Below are 17,700 nucleotides of genomic sequence, written 5' to 3'. Positions count from 1 at the left end.
TCTTAACATGAAAATATCAATATCTAGAAATGATTCATACCATATGAATCTGTAAATTTTCATTGTGGCTCCCACTAATAGAAAAATGACTGAAATTAAAAATGGTATGGGTTTGTTCAAGAGTAAATTAGGATTATTTATGCAGAGAATGCAGATGATTCAGCTGGATGATCTGTGTGCTTACATCTGCATGAAGAACTGGTTAAGATATTATGGCAAAGAGGAAAATCACCATAAATAAAATTCCAGGGGGTTAATTATGAACAATAAAAATTCAGTCATTTTGTTCAAAATGTTCCAGATCAGCTGACACAGGATCTAGGCCAACACATGGCCTTTGGTATTGTTTTATACTGAACCATTGTGAAATTTTAGAATGAAATTGTGATTTAGCAGTTTTAAGGAGAGAACGCAAAGCTTACCATGTGATTGTCTTAGTGGTTTCCAACTTTATTGTAGAGACTACACCTCAGCTAGGAGGCATAAAATGTGCTTCGATGCAAAGAATTGTAGAGAACGTGCCAGAGGTTCTATTATGCGGTCATTCAGTCAGTCAGCAAGCATTGTGGTGCCTCTTACTGCTTCCACATCTTTCTCACTGCCTAGCCCATTGCTTTATAATCATCTCTTCGTGTGTGTCTCTCCCCGTTAGACTGTAATAAGTTTCTCAAGGTTTTATTCATATTTGTATTTCCAATAACTGGGATAGTGAGTGCCTAGTGCTTAAGAGTCACTCAAAAATATTTGTTTAATAAATGAATGATCAAGAATGAGTGCTGGCAACATAATTTTCTCGAAGAATTGACTTTCATTTAAAGTTAAGTTTAATTATTTCCATGCAGAAATTAAATATGAGCTTTTTCCATTGTGTTCGGTGGTAGTTTGCTCTTTCTAGAGCCATCACTGAGTAAACTGTTAGATTTCCATTCATGAGAGGTGTCAAAGAAGGATTCCATTAACATTCATTAGGCTGATGTTGCTAAAGGATCATTGTTTAGTGTTGGCAGAACACATGCTTTGAACATCCAGCTTTTCACCGTCTGGGGGCAGCTCTTTTAACAGAACCCACACTATAAGACATATTTGACATTATTTGGATTTGTCACTTACAATTGGGGAAGGCATTGACTTCCTGTATAAACTGATCTTCAGAATGGCATTCTAAGAAACACGCACAATGGTATAAACCTTAAACTGCCTTAAAGAATTGGTGTGGATACAGATCAGTTCATTCTTAGATAAACGGGATTATACAAAAATTATACAGTTGAATTGAGATCTGTAACAATTAGCACTGAGAAACACATTCATTTTAAGATGCTGTCTACCACAAATTCAATACAGTAGAATTAGCTTGTCTTTTAATGCAAGAATTTAAGAAACACTCCAGGAGGTCACACAAGTAGATTTTTTAACTCATTCATTGTCTGACAGGTGGTGCGCCTGGAATCCATTGTGCAATGAGCTGGTTAGTTACGGGACGTAACCCACCAGAGATGAACATGTTTTCGTGAACACCCACAGCAGTAATTTAGTATGATTATGAGTCAAAAATAATCAGACCTCTTCTTTTTCTATGAATATTTTTATTATAAAAGTCAGAGAACCAATATACAAATGCTTTGGAAGATTAAGTTAGGCAAGGGGGTCAAAATTATCCATGATCTCAATAATATAATAAAACCCCTATTGAATTCTGGAGCATTTTCTTTTGGATGTTTTTCTTATTGATGACCTTTTGTGGTTTTGTTTTAATATTATAGGGCATGTATAATTATGTGCCCTCCTTTATTTTCCTCTCTTAATAGCAGAAATAATTTTTCATGTGGCTCCTAATCATTTCCAAACTCTCTAAAAACCTATTATTATATTCAACCTGTCCAACCTTTTAGGTCAGTCTCTTCTATAGATGTATTAGTATATAAAGGAATACCTTTAACAAAGCAGTCTGTATTTGTTCAAAATTTACATATTTCACTCTTTTGCTATATTTCATGCTGTTCAAAATTTACATATTTCATTCTTTCGCTATAAACTTTGAAAAAATATCAAACATTTCCTGAGCATTGGCATAGGATATCTCTAATTTTTACAGCAGTCTTGTGCAGAGAGATACTAATATCATCTTCATTCAATAGATAAATAGGAAACTCAGATCACACAGCCAGGAGGGGGCACAGCTTGGTTCCGAAACCTACCATGACCTCTGATACCTCTGATAATGGGTCCCTGAACTCTGCTTTCTAGATTTGAGGTTAAGCGTTTGAGTCCATACTCACAGGGTAATCTTTTTGTCTCTATGGCTAATTTAGTTTCTGGGCCACATCCATTTGCTTTTCTCTAGTCATAGTAATCAAAATGGCAAACAGCTTTCCTGGTACAAGGACCTCATCGTTTAGTGAGAGTGGAATGCTTTTTGTTTCAATTTTTAGTATGCTTCATAATGATGGTCATGTAAGTTATGATGGCCATTGTCTTTAGAAGGATGTCTAAACTGCCTCCGAGCTTTTTCTGGATTTTAACTATGCTTGTGTATCTGATAGCTTGAATTACTTGAGTTATTGGAATTAAAGTATTCTTAATAATACCGAATTAGAAAGCAAATCTCATTTACTTATGTCTCTTCATTTATTTTGCAGGTCACGGAACAAAAAACCAAAGGTAAGATTTTTTTCCCCTTTTAAGTCATTAGAACCTTTTGTGGTTTAGATTTTACACCCTTGCTGACTCAGCCTCCAATCCACTTGATAAGTGAGAGTGAGTGTAGAGTAATTAAGGATGGATGTTTGCAGTCACTAAAGAGCAGTAATGACAAATTAAAAATACTTGTAGTAGTGTTCGTAGTGGCCTTAAATTTTTTTAGGAAGCAAAAGAGATTAGAAAAAATACTTTGTTTTGAAAGTATATGGGTTAGGTTTTGAACTAAACCTTTTCAAAACTTTTTTTTTAGAACAATAACAAAAAACAAACACTAGCCCCTTATTTACAGGTAGAAACTGTAGAGGATTGTTAACTATCTTGGTCCATGACATGTACTGAGTCTGAAATGGAGTGTTATACCTGAGATGGTCACACTATCTTCTGAGCTAGAGCCTGGAACATACACATTAAAAGGACAATGCATTTTAACTCTGTTACAAAATAGTGATGTGTTATAAAAAGAAGCAGATGTCCCTCAGGTCACTCTGAACCTAATGATCTGTGTGTTTTCAGTTCTTTCTCTTCTGTTAAATTTGATCATACAGTCTTGTCTGGTGATGGTTACACTTTTGGCCAATTTCCCTTTTGAATGAGAGACTTAATTCTTTGAGACTAATGTTCTAGCTCCTCTTCTTGCCCGCTTAAATATGTGATTCTCAGCTAGTGTAAGCATTAGAATTATTTGCATAGACTTGTCAGAATACACAAGCTTGGGCCTCCTCCTAAACCTTCATGACCTGAGAGCACAGCCCAAGCAGATATATTTTGAGAGGCTCTGCAGGTAACCCCAGTACCTGTCCCAGGTTGAGAACCATTGACCTGGATGAAGAGAATCAAATGTGACTTGGGGGAAGATAAGGGTGATGGAGAGGCACTCTAATGATTGGTTTCTTCATTGTTTTGTTTCGTTTTGGGTTTTTTGGGCTACCAGGCCAAAAAGCACGTCACACAATGTTGGAAGACTAGTGCTAGTTTCTTAGGAAATCTAGTTATGGAAAAGAAGTTTTCAGATGACGACATTACTGTAATATATTTCTAATTAAAAGGCATGTAATATATTTCTAATTAAAAGGCATGAGAATGTAGTCTGGGACTTTGTAGTGGTTTATAAAATAAGCTGAAACCATTCTCAGTTATAATTATATTAATTAATTAGAATAGTGTTCTCTCTTTGTACTTGCAACCAGTTCCTAATCCCAGGATAGGCTTTACTTTGGAAGTATCTTTGTAAATTACTTGTTTGAAATGTGAATTATACTTTATCATAGAAATAGAGTTATTGACAGTGGTACAGTGTTCGTATTTTCTAAACCAACATATTGTCTAGAAAAGGATTGAGGCACATAAGTATGTATAGTTATAGAACTTTTTGATGATTTATGGGCACAACAGATGAGAAAATTGGCATTTTCCTGGAAAATCCAGCCTCTGGTCGCTGGAACATGGTGGTTGGGTGCCTAGGCCTGTAACAAACAACTCACAAAGCCAGATACTAGCTGAGCTATAGAAACAAGCTGCTCTGTATGGCAAGTGGTATTTCTATTGGAAAACTGAAGACCCATTAGGCATACTTTATTAGATTATCTTTTTTTCTTTTCTTTTTGGTACCAGGCCTATTCTCAGAAACATATTTCTTTTTCCTCTGCCAAAGTTTTAAAAATCAAACTTTTTTCTACTTACTACTGAATTTTCCTCCCAATTAGGGTCTTTCTCATACCTACTGAAAAATGAAATACAGCCTCACAGTTTCCATACCCTCTCCACCCCACCCTACTCTATCCCACCATCAAAAGTGAAAGTAAAATAACCCTAAAGTGAGCTGAGAACCTATTTTGGGTCTCCTTAAGGGATTTAATTGTTAGAACTAAGAATAATAAAAATTATTCTCGGGGTGTTCTATACTGTAAGTAGTGGGAGGCCCCGATCTTTCCACTTTTGGTCCCATTTTATAGTCACATCTTCCTCTTTGTTCCCAAAGGCCTGCCAGGGAGCTCTAAATCCCATTCTTCTTCTCTTCCCTGGCTGGTCCTTTTCCTCTTTCCAAAGGTGACGCCTCCTTCAAACAACCTCCCCTTAACCCTCAGTCTCCCCTCTTTCCCCAGCAGACCCCATAAGAAAAAAGAAAAGACTGTGTTGGTGCCAAGTCTCTGGTTGTACAGAGGAATGAAGTAAGATTTGTCCATATTTCAGAGAAAAAGTAGATTTATTATATATTCTTCCTTTATCGTCCATCATTTAAAAAAAGTGAGAAGTCTGGAGAGAACAGGACAGGGCTTTCGGCTGGAGGTTAGATGAAGACATGGACTAGAGATGGGCCTGCTGCCCAGGTAACAAGTAATAAAAAGCCCTTTAGGTAGAAGCTAATATCCTCCTTTGTTGGATATTAGGCTTCGAATTGAAAGAGTTTGTGGGATTGATGTAATAGATCAGATTTAATAGGGATAAAGATTAGGATTAAAAAAGTTAGACCATATAATGGAGGAGTTTGGACATAGCAATATAGCCTTATTAAAAAGCAGTTAGTGTGATGGTTGGCCTAATGGGAGTTATCAGTATGAAATGACTGATTTATAAAATCTAACCCAACCTTAAGTTGCATTAGTAGAAATACAGCATCTGGGGAAGGATTTACAGTTTCTGTAATGGGCACCACACTGTAGAAAGGAACAGATCAACTTCTATGAACCATGTGGAATTTAGGCCAGATTAGTCAAGAAATGTGAACCTGTGTCACCTCTGGAAAGGTCGAACATCAAGGGATGGTTAATCCCCAGGGCAAGGCTTCCTACCTGGGGACGGTAGGGTAACTGTCTTCAGAGATTTGAAGGGCTCAGGTGCCTGACGCTTAGCAGTTCTTTGGTAAATGACCAAATTCAGCTGCCATCTTGCAACTCTGATTAAGGGAATAGGAGCAGGAGTTGCCAGGTATGATCTTCAGTCCAAATCTGACTCACCACCTGTTTTTGCTTTGCCCGTGAGCTAAGAATGTTTTGCACCTTTTTAAATGGTTGGGGGAAAAAAATAAAAACAATATTTTACAACAATGAAAATGATATGAAATTCATATTTCAGTGTCACAAATAAAGTTTTACTGGAACACAGCCACAGGCATTCATTTGTTCATTGTGTATGCCTGCTTTTGCCCTACCAGTGCATAGTTGAGTCATTAAAGCCTAAAATATTTACTCTCTGGCCAGAGAAAGTTTGCTGACCCCTGATCAAGAGTACGAGAAGCCCACAAAGGAAGAGCTAAGGAGTTAGCTGGAGTGGGTTTCAAAACAGAGAAGGAGGGAATGGCCAGTAGTGTCAAATTGCAGAAAAGTCAAAGAAGAAAAGGTCCAACAAGTGTCCATTAGATTGGCAATGAAGATCACTAGTGATTTAATGAGGAGAGAAGTTTCCAGGGAGACCTTAGTGCAAAAACCAGTATGCCCTGAGTTCGAGGAGTGAATGGAAAGTAAAGAAATGGAGGCAGTACTTAGAGGTTACTGAAAGTTGTTCAGTGCTCATTGGCCACTCATTGTATGTCATCAGTCTTTGAGACTTCTTGTATTACATTGTAACTGATTATTCTTCAAGAGATTTTCAGTTGAAAATAATGTCTTTTCTAGGGCTCATTTGTATTTGAACTACTTTTAAAATTTTTCTAGAAGATCTTATGTTTGCCACCGTCAAGGTGTTTAAAGAAAATAGTAATTTGTATTGGTCTCACCTGTTTCAGAATTTCCTTAATACTTTTTTCTGAAAAAGTAGTCTCTTATCGAAGTTTTTCATAGATAGAAGCAATTAGAAGTTCAAACTGTAAGATGAGAATGGTGCAAGATAAAGGCAATGGGGCAGACAAAAGGTAAATAAATGGTTTGGAGAGCAAATGAATGAAACTTAGAAAATAGGATACCCGGTATTTTTCACAATGTCTATTTCTCTTTGATACAGAGATCTTTTTAAGCCACAAGCTTCTCCCCCACCCCCGGAAAATAAAAAATTATGCCCTTATGTTGAGCAGCTCATTTAGAGATTTTCGCACTAAAGTTTACAAACCATTAAGATTGAGAAGAGGTAAGAGAGGGCCTGAACAGGAATGTGTCCAGACTGAATCAGAGTTTCCCCCTCTTGTGTTATCGTCAGTGCTCTGAAGCACGACGCGGTATACATGCGGACCCTCACGTCCTAAGATTGGCCTCTGGGAAGCAGGTTGGATTGGGCCTCCTGCCTAATAGCTGCATTGCCCTCCAGTCAGTGTCTAGAGATCTCACTGACCTTTAAATGCTTAAAATTCTTGAATTCACAGAATGGTATAATACAAAAAAATAGAATAAGAACTCATTCGTTCCTGAAGCACAGTTTGCAGCTAACATGCACCACAGGCCTTTTCTGACTGTGCCCTGGAGTTTTGAACGACTCATCTCCCGATGGAGCGCCATCTTGGAAGGAATGTGGTCAAGACGTGGTCCCATTTTATAGCTTTATTATTTATGATCTGTTCTGCCTCTGATGCGATGTTGGGAGAATGCCCTGAGAAGCTTGTGCAGGGCATCTTGCACAATATCTAATACCTACCAGATTTCTTCGGTTGTGCTGTCAGTGTTGTAGTTAGTCAGACTGGTGTTCAGACCTCAGTCCAGTGGGCTGCTCTTACTACATCGTATTCTATTTTAGGGAAATGAGTCAAGGCATGTAATAGACCTGGTTAACTTTAAGTGAAGACTCTACCTCTCAGGAATATAGCTGCTTTCATCCTAAAAACCATTTGGGAAGAGTCCCCTCAGCCTTTGCCAGTTTCATGTTTATTCTCATGATCAGAGGGAAGGGGATGAGGAATGCTGTGTGCTATCGAATCCTGCAGGCAGAGATAGAAAATTATTCATTAAGTAAGTCATCTTTATTCATCCATTTATCATTTGGCTATTATAAGTCATGCAGAGGGTACTGTATTAAAAATATTAGACGATGACCAGTTTATTTTCGTAAGTCATGTATTTATTCTGCTCGTCAGATTATGGATCCCCAGACCTCCCCTGTGTACCAGGAGGCCCAGTACTGCCTCCTGGTGGGCTAAGGTTAGATCCAAGGTTGCCTTGAAGTTACTCCAGGCACCTCTTCTTTTTTCCTGTTACTCAGAATACTTGCCAATTAGTATTGGTCCAGTGGGTATAGATTGGGCCCCCTGATTTCTGATGATGTATCTCTCTTATCATAAAGGAGCCATCACTTTCCACCTCCACCCTACCATGAGCAACATGCTGGCCCAGCATCATTTCAGCAGTCAGAGCGGTATTGCCACCAGAGCTGGCCCTAACGTACTCTGGATGTCAGGGATTTTGGCCTCAGAATCATCCGAATTATCAGGCTCAATGATTGTTTCTGTAGTACTGCCAGCCTCTGTTTGCCAGGTAAATTTTCTCGGAAAGGGCGGCAGGCTTTTGGTAAGATGAGGCATGGGAGGTGCAGGTCCAGAGAACAGTCTCTGTAGGGTTGAGCTAGGGGGTCCTTGCCAGTTGTCATGCATGTCCCCACACTTCCTGTTTGCCATTGTAAAAATAAGCAAAAACATTAAATTATTTAAAGTCAATAGGAAATATCTACATTTAGGAAGTATCTACATTTTGAAATTTTTATTTTAAATAAAGAGTTTGGGGGAAAAACACAAGGTACACTTAAAGCTTTTTTGGACAAAAGCAAAAAGATTTATAATGTTTCTAATATTTACACACAGTGCCAAGCAAGAGTCTTTGAGTTCAAGTGGCTATTGAAACCAACAAGTTGATTTTGTGATTTTCTAGAATAAGGTTCCCTATAAGGGTCTACTCTGTGCCAGGCCTTAAGAAACAAGGATGAAAGATGTGCCTCAGCCTTTGTGGGACTTGTGGCTTAGTAAGGGAGAGGGACCTGTAAAAGGAAAATTTCAATATAATAGGGAAAATTTAGTGGTAAAGAAAAATGGGCAGTGTGTTCCAGGAGCAATAAACGATGGGTGATTAGTCTCCCTGGTCCAGGGCCTTCAGGAAAAGTTTGTCAGAGGTCGGTCTTTAAGAATGGGTGAGGGGAGAGAGCTTTGAACCTTTACTAAGGACTTTGCCTGAGGACCATATGTACCCCTAGACCTGCTAGGCAGCCCTTCAGGGAATTCCCCTATTGATTTAGGGAGTGAATAGGGAGAGATTGCTTCCCTCTCCCCCTTAGTCGATGGAATGTAATTACCATCTTTGAATCCTTGTCACCATCACTTTCCACCTCCACCCTACCTTCAGTAAACTGAAGATGCTGGGCAATTTGGAAAGATCATGTCCATCAAGAATGGGATGAAAGAAGGGTTGCCTTATTGCAATTGGTCCCATGTAAGCTTTCTTAAAAATAATCTTTAGAAAAATGTATTCGATTTCACAGGTGGTTTTCCAATCTCTTTCAGTGCCCGAAGTGACGAAACCAAGTTTAAGCCAACCAACGGCCGCCAGCCCAATTGGCAGCTCTCCATCGCCACCAGTCAATGGTGGCAACAATGCCAAAAGGGTGGCAGTGCCGAACGGACAACCGCCAAGCGCCGCCCGCTACATGCCTCGGGAGGTGCCGCCGCGATTCCGTTGCCAGCAGGACCACAAAGTGTTACTGAAACGTGGGCAGCCCCCTCCACCGTCCTGCATGCTCCTCGGAGGTGGGGCAGGGCCTCCTCCCTCCACAGCACCCGGAGCAAACCCAAACAACGCACAAGTGACAGGAACACTGCTGCAGAGTGAGAGTGGGACTGCACCAGGTGAGGAATTGGCGTCAGGGACTTGACTTCATGGCAGCTTCAGAGAGCGGGAACACGTCTTTTGTATTGCCTGGTGTAAAGTCCACAAAAACCATTAATTATATAGGCTGTTGGGGTTATTCGAAAGATGGCTGAAGATCCCAGTATGGAATGTGTATCAGCATTTCTCTTCTGAAACTGGGTTTTAGTTTCCATTGAGAGTGTGCTCTGGGCATGAGAGGCTGATGTAGCTGCTCTTTGCCATCCCTCTTTGGAGCCTTTTTTCCTTCTCAGACAAGAGCATTAGAGATTCAAGCCTCCATGGTTCAGCTGTCACCACAGTGTGTGCTCTGAGTATGATCAGAAGTGGGGCTAGTGCCGGGGCATGTTACAAATCTCAAATACTTGTGTTTGTGCTCCCGGAACACTAGGCATGTAGAGAGGATGGTCTTTTAGATTGCTATATAGGATACCATTCTATAGTCTTTTATTAGATTCTTTAAATCACTTAGATGGGGGGCCTGGATTTTAAGCGTTATTGAAAAACTATAAATAGATACAAAGATCTTTCGTTAAAAGGTTCTACTAGAAGTTTCAAGACTTTTTTCAATAGGTAAATACTAAATCAGTTAACAGCGAAGAACGTCCAAATACTTTTTAGCTCATTGAGAGATTTTACCTTATTTCTTAAAATATTTTTTTTGAGGCTATATTAAATTTTAGAGCTTGAACACCATCCAGCGTTGGCAATGACAGTAAATTTTGGTGATCGTTAGTGACAGGGCTCTTTATTCTAGTCCTAAGTTTGAACACAGAATTGCCTAGAAAATTCTGTCACTCTCTGGTGTGTAGAGTAGGGGTCAAAAGAAACCTAGTTTGACAGGTTTCATGCAGAGATAAGCCCCATCCATGAGGCTTCCCTCTGTGGCCCTGCTTCCTGGCCCCTTGTAACCAGATGCAAAGTGAAATGTGTGAGGAGTGGTTGAGTCGAGCGTTTCTGCATCGATTCTCTCCAGGCCTGGATGCAGACATGAACTCAGTGTGTGTCAGAGTCTCCTGTTTACATTCTTAAAACCAAGGAGGCCCTGAATCAAAGAATTTGAGATTCTGTGCTTTTTTTTCTTTTTTTTTTTTTAACATGGCTCTAATATTTTTTTCAACTTCATATTGACTTAAAGCTGCTTGGTTAAACGAGCTAAAGTAAATTTAGAAGAAATTATCAGGTTAAAAATATGTCATATTTTTTTCTTACCAATTATGGTGAATTCCACCAAAATATATGTGCTGAGCCAGACTAATTCATCAGATTAAGTTCCTTGGTCACACAATCTGATTCATGCTTGTCTGCCCCTGGCGTGTAGCTGGGTGGGCATTCATCTTTCAGCAGATGCTTACTGAGCAGCAATGCACTGGCTACTGTGTGGAATTCAAACGTTAGCAAGATAGGGTCTCTGCCTAAAAGGCGCTAACAGGGAAGGGAAGACATGAACACAGTACTCGAGCACTGAGCAGAATGGCTCTGGATTATTTGGGGGCGATAGCTTAATAAAAGTTTCAGAAAAAAATGGCACTAGAACTAGACCTAGTAAAAGGGGCAAAGTTCAGCGAGGAAAAAACAGTGTCGATGTGGAATGGTGCCATGTGAGAAGGCACAAGTTGTGGAATGTCAAGTAGTGTGAAATATAGACATCTATACAGGAAACAGTGGAAGATGAAATTAGAAAAGTTGCTTGGCCCCAGGTTGTGGATCATCTTGATCAGACTCCAGCCCAAAGAGTTTAGCTTTATTTTTGTGCACTAAGGAACCGTCGAAGGCTTTCCATGCAGTGGTGATATAATCAAAGGTGTCCTGAAGAGAAATTGCTCCAGCTGGGAGTGTTTAGAGTAGACTGGAGATACAGAGCAAGTGCAGGGCGTTGTTGCATTGTCTCAAGATACAAGAAGGCCCTTCTTTGTCAATAAGAATGGCAGGGGGATAGCTTTGAGAGATGTTATGGAGTTAGACTTAGCTAATACACCAACCAGGCAAGACAAAAGAGAAGAGACGACTAAGACAGGTGTAATACAGTTTACGAAGACAGGCAGCTGGATGGAGAAGCCAGTTTGTGTGGAAATGTGCTGAGCTCTCTTAGGGGAAGTTTGAACTTGAAATGTTAGTAGATAATGCATGAGTAGCTGCTGTGATTGATGAAACAATCTCTTTCGCAGAGTCAACCCTTGGAGGTGCTGCTGCTTCGAATTATGCAAATTCCACTTGGGGCCCGGGAGCCTCCTCCAACAACGGCGCCTCTCCCAACCCAGCTCACATCTGGGACAAGGTGATTGTAGACGAGTCTAACATGGAAGAGTGGCCTTGTATTGCCAGCAAAGACACTGAGTCTTCTTCTGAAAACACCACCGATAACAACAGTGCCTCGAACCCTGGCTCTGAAAAGAGCACTCTGCCAGGAAGCACCACTAGTAACAAAGGAAAAGGGGGCCAGTGCCAGTCTGCAAGTTCTGGGAACGAATGTAATCTTGGGGTCTGGAAATCTGACCCTAAGGCTAAATCTGTTCAATCTTCCAACTCTACTCCAGAGAGCAACAATGGACTAGGAAATTGGAGGAATGTGAGTGGTCAGGATAGAATTGGACCTGGCTCTGGCTTCAGCAACTTCAACCCAAATAGCAACCCATCTGCCTGGCCAGCGCTGGTCCAAGAAGGAAATTCTAGGAAAGGAGCATTGGAAACAGATACGAGTAATTCCAGTGCACAGGTTAGCACAGTCGGTCAGGCATCCAGGGAACAGCAGTCAAAGATGGAAAATGCGGGTGTTAATTTTGTTGTCTCTGGCAGAGAACAGGCTCAAATTCATAACACTGATGGACCAAAAAATGGAAACACTAACTCCTTGAACTTAAGTTCACCAAACCCCATGGAGAATAAGGGAATGCCCTTCGGAATGGGCTTGGGGAACGCCTCCAGGAGCACCGATGCCCCTTCACAAAGCACTGGAGATCGAAAGACTGGGAGTGTTGGATCTTGGGGTGCAGCTAGGGGGCCTTCTGGAACTGACACAGCCTCTGGACAAAGCAATTCTGGAAACAATGGGAACAATGGAAAGGATAGAGAGGACTCCTGGAAAGGAGCTTCCGTTCAGAAATCAACCGGGTCAAAAAATGACTCTTGGGACAACAATAACAGGTCTACGGGTGGGTCCTGGAACTTTGGCCCTCAGGACTCTAATGACAACAAATGGGGTGAAGGGAACAAAATGACATCTGGGGTCTCTCAGGGAGAATGGAAACAGCCGACTGGGTCTGACGAGTTGAAAATTGGAGAATGGAGTGGTCCAAACCAACCAAATTCTAGCACTGGAGCATGGGACAATCAAAAGGGCCACCCCCTCCCTGAAAACCAAGGCAATGCCCAGGCTCCCTGTTGGGGAAGATCTTCCAGCTCCACAGGAAGTGAAGTTGGAGGTCAAAGCACTGGAAGCAACCACAAAGCAGGAAGTAGTGACAGTCATAATTCTGGCCGTCGGTCGTACAGACCCACACATCCTGATTGTCAGGCTGTCTTGCAGACTCTTTTGAGCCGAACTGATTTGGACCCCAGGGTGCTCTCAAACACTGGCTGGGGCCAAACGCAAATCAAGCAGGACACAGTGTGGGATATTGAAGAGGTGCCAAGGCCCGAGGGGAAATCTGACAAAGGAACTGAGGGGTGGGAGAGCGCTGCCACACAGACCAAGAACTCAGGGGGCTGGGGAGACGCACCCAGCCAAAGCAATCAAATGAAGTCTGGATGGGGGGAGCTCTCAGCCTCTACAGAGTGGAAAGACCCCAAGAACACAGGAGGCTGGAATGACTATAAGAACAACTCTTCTAATTGGGGAGGAGGACGACCAGATGAAAAGACATCTTCCTCTTGGAATGAGAATTCCAGCAAGGATCAGGGGTGGGGAGGTGGACGCCAGCCCAATCAAGGATGGACTTCTGGAAAGAATAGTTGGGGAGAGGAAGTTGATCAAGCAAAAAATAGCAATTGGGAAAGTTCTGCAAGCAAACCTGTGTCCGGGTGGGGTGAAGGAGGGCAGAATGAAATCGGAACTTGGGGGAACGGTGGGAATGCAAGCCTAGCTTCCAAAGGCGGATGGGAAGATTGCAAAAGATCTCCAGCATGGACTGAGACAGGCAGACAGCCCAGTTCCTGGAATAAACAGCACCAACAGCAGCAGCAGCCGCAGCAGCCACCACCACCACAACCAGAGGCTTCTGGTTCATGGGGAGGCCCACCCCCACCACCTCCAGGCAATGGACGACCTTCCAACTCCAGCTGGAGCAGCGGGCCGCAGCCAGTAACCCCTAAGGATGAGGAACCTAGTGGTTGGGAAGAGCCATCCCCACAGTCGATTAGTCGGAAGATGGACATCGATGATGGCACTTCAGCTTGGGGAGACCCTAACAGTTATAATTACAAGAATGTGAACTTGTGGGATAAGAATTCCCAAGGGGGCCCAGCACCTCGAGAACCAAACCTGCCTACCCCGATGACCAGTAAATCAGCATCAGGTAAGCAGTGGCTTTTCTCGAAGGTTTTGATGAAAGAAAAATCCTTAACCAAGGCATTTTTTTTTCAACTGAGCTTTGTTCTGGGACCCTTTCCTACATTAGCAGAAGCTCTCTCTTTATAAAATGATAGTGATAACAGATGCTGGTAGCACATTTTAATGTTCTTTCTTGGCAAAAGGAAAAGATGGCATCCCTGTGTTAGTCTCTCAAAATTATTTTTTTGTAATTGTATTGGTCTGCAGAATCCAAAAGACTTATATCTTGCTAAACAAACTATGATCCAGATTTAAAAACAAAGAATTAAAATCGTAGCAGAAATAAAACTGATTTCCATTTTGGTTCTACCCGTGGACACATCCTCTGTGTTTCTCTTTCCCCAGCGAAGGGAAGTATTCTGTGGTGTTCTTGCAGAGGCCATCAGAATGCTGTAGCAAAGCTGGAATCTGGAAGATTTCGGTCACTTCCCAGAAACATGCAATGATCACCTTTCAAAGTGGAGTACTTTGTATAAGAGATTGTTATCTTATGATAATCAGTTGTCCAGTATTAAATTTTTCTTCCCTCCTTATTCAAATAGGGAACATCATACTTGGTAAATTAAAAGTAGTGCTGGCGGTAGGTATTGCTCTCAGTTTGGCGTTGTGGACTTGAATGCCCCATAAAGCATGTAGTTCAGCAAACTAAGGGGATGCACTGTTCAAGGTTTTGTTTCGTTTTGTTTTTGTCGTTAAAATTAATCATAATATTCAGGCGTCTACTCCCAAAAGTAAACCTAGTATTCGGTGAATCCAGTTATGGCCACTCAAAAATGATAACTTTTAACTAGTTTTTATTTTCCCAAAAAATATTGAGAAGAATAAGGAAGGAAGTGAAGATTGTTCGTTAATTCCTTATCTAGAATAAAACCTGCTACCAGGTGAAAAAAACTGTATTCATATAGTCAGCCCTCTGGATCTGCAGGTTCCGTATCCACAGACTCAACCACGGATCAAAAATGTATGGAAAAAACAAAAATCCAGAATTACGTTGTTGCTGACGTAGGCTATGTAGTTAGATTTACGATGGTTGCTTCTGTTCTGAACTTGTACAGACTTTTTTCTTGTCATTATTCTCAAAACAATACAGTACAACAACTATTTGCTAAGTATTTACATCGTGTTAGGTATTATAAGATGTACATAGGTTATATGCTAATACTGCAGCATTCTACAAAGGGACTAGATAGAGCATCCGTGGGTTTCGGCCCTGGAACCAGTCCCCTCTTGGATACTGAGGGCTGACTGTATGGTAAAAATCTTCAAACTATACAGAAAAGCAAAAGGGTAATACATAAAATAATCTTACCCTCTAGGGTCTCTTTCCCCACAGGTAATCTCTTAAGATTTTCAAAATTCAAAAATTCTGTTATAGAAAAATGTATCTACCCTTTAAAATTTTTACACAGAAGGGATCGTAGTGCATACACTGTTCTTCACCTTGCTTTTTTCCCTTATACTTAAAAACTTTCCATATTACCACATACCTTTTTGTCTTTTAATTGCTTTGTGTATGGTATTCTTTTTGTGGGTGACCCACCGCTGTTCTAACCAGTCTCTTTTTGATAGATACTTAGTTGCTTCCAAATGGTTTCTGACAGCGATTCAGTGGGCATTGCCGTACATGTAATTTCGTCTACTTTTATAAGTTTACCTGTGGTATAATCTCCTGGCGGTGGAATTACTGGGCCAAAAATGATAATGCCCAGTGCCCTCCATGAAGGTGGAACCCACTTATATTTCTCTAACAGAATACCGGGCCGCCTGTTCCTCCCACCTTCACTTCACTCCACTGGATAGTATGGCATTTCATTTAACAAGTCGTTCTTAGAGACACATTTCCTTTCTTTACAGTCTGGAGCAAAAGCACACCACCTGCTCCAGATAATGGCACTTCAGCTTGGGGTGAGCCAAACGAAAGCAGTCCTGGGTGGAGTGAAATGGATGACACAGGAGCCTCGACCACAGGCTGGGGGAGCGCACCTTCCAGCGCTGCAAATGCCATGAAACCCAGTAAGCGTACAGCGTTATTTTCGAGGGATTCTCCGTTCATTTGGTAGTCAGACGTTTGGGGTAGGACTGTGTAGTCTTTAAACCATTGTTTCGATGAGATTCAGGACCTTGCACCTTTAATAAATGGTTAGTAGCAAATAGTGGTGACTTGGAGTGGTGTATGTTAAAATGTTTACAGTGAACTAAAAGTCCTAAGTTAATTTCGTTGATTTTATTTTAAGTTAGGTTTAGTATCTGGCCAGAATCGAAATTTTGATGTGGTGCCGGTAACTGAAATATTATTCACCAAATCTATTTTGCATTTCTACTCTTTTGTTAGTATAATTTAAGAGTTTCCTGGCTTTCAATATGGAACATGGTCTCTGCTGCCCAGTGTGACTTCATCCTTCGGTTCCTTCCTTTTCCCTTTGTCTCTCTTCTCGTCCATCCACCCACAAAGGAACATTTAAGGTTTCTTGAATCTGACAAAGATTTCTTCATTTGAGTTTTTAAACAAAGCACATCATACTTGTTTTTAATCGTTGAAAATATAAGCTATACTTGATCCAGCTGGCAATGTGTAGTCACAGTAATTTGCAAAACTTTATAAACTCATGCTTTGGAATGTCTCAGTGGATGTTCCTCAATTGAAAAATACAGTTACTAGTGCCCATTTTCACTTGTTGGTAGTTTTCCTAAAAAGCATTTCAACATCTCTTTTCTACCACATTGCAGACTTAAGGAACTGTCTTTTGATTTTTAAAAAATGATCATACTGAATGCTCAAAATTTGAACAAGAATAAAAAATTCCATTGGCAAGTTCATTGTATGATATTTAGGGCCCTTATAGTGCCACATGAAAGAATATGATCCTCGCTACATTCTAGAAATTCACTCTAGAAATTCAGTCATAATAATGTGACTGCATTTTAAAAATTACGACTCTCCTCTACTTCATAGAAATAGCTTTATAAAGACTTTGATTGTCATTGTAAAATTGGTTGAATTGTCATGGGAAATACCATCCTGTAGACTTAAAATAGATCCAAAATCCTGTTTGGAAGACATGAACCAGACCCTGGAGCAAGGAGGAGCTTCAGCAGCACTTTCCTGGTTTTTACGTGTCTTCCCCAAGCTCAAAATCACCTTTCTTCCACCACAAAACCCTCACTTTTCTTCAGATTTTAAAAAATATTTTCTACTCTGCAGGATCCTCTATAGTTACAGCAACAGCTATAGTTACCCTTCCTCTGGGTAATTTGAATGTGGGGCTAGGTCATCGCTGCCTACCAGTTGATGCTGGTAGTTAACCTGTGGTCTTCTCTAGACTGCAATATCTTAACTCTGGTATGGGCTCCATGACTAAAAATTAGAGTTCTGTTTTTATCTTTTCTATCAGAAGATGTTTGTTAGAAATTTAGCTCTTTTCTCCAAAAGAAGGATTACGTGGATGTCTTTGTTTTTATAAACGGGTCACTATGTTATTATTTATGCTGGGTTTTTCATTCCTGTTGCTTGTCAGAGAATGGTATAAAGCCCATGCTTATGTAACAGTGAATAATCTCAAATGCAGAAGAAACAATTCTGGTTGTTATCAATGACATTTCGAACAGCAGGGAGAATAGCCCCCAAGCCCCGCCTCTTGCTGCCCAGGTGAAAGCCCTTCCTGTAAGGCTGAAATGAACCCT

The 17,700-nt window shown here is 40.9% G+C and overlaps 1 protein-coding gene across 7 annotated transcripts in view; it reads left to right on the top strand.

Moving 5' to 3' along the window:
* The window catches only part of TNRC6B (trinucleotide repeat containing 6B), a 137,934-nt gene that overhangs the window by 68,884 nt on the left and 51,350 nt on the right, over window positions 1–17,700 (top strand). For 4 of the 7 annotated variants that reach the window (XM_023535926.1, XM_023535925.1, XM_011369079.2 and 1 more), the window contains exons 3-6: window positions 2,640–2,661; window positions 9,110–9,451; window positions 11,639–13,984; window positions 15,874–16,032. In XM_023535926.1, coding sequence (XP_023391694.1) covers window positions 2,640–2,661; window positions 9,110–9,451; window positions 11,639–13,984; window positions 15,874–16,032 — 2,869 coding nt within the window. Of the gene's footprint in view, window positions 1–2,639; window positions 2,662–7,902; window positions 8,094–9,109; window positions 9,452–11,638; window positions 13,985–15,873; window positions 16,033–17,700 lie in introns of all 7 variants that reach the window. The other 3 variants (XM_011369081.2, XM_023535927.1, XM_011369082.2) reach the window with 2 other exon arrangements.

Source organism: Pteropus vampyrus, unplaced genomic scaffold (assembly GCF_000151845.1).
Source record: "Pteropus vampyrus isolate Shadow unplaced genomic scaffold, Pvam_2.0 Scaffold145, whole genome shotgun sequence".
Classification (NCBI taxonomy): Eukaryota; Metazoa; Chordata; class Mammalia; order Chiroptera; family Pteropodidae; genus Pteropus; species Pteropus vampyrus.
The sequence above is the reverse complement of the archived record's forward strand: the minus strand, read 5'-3'. Positions and strand labels throughout refer to the sequence as shown.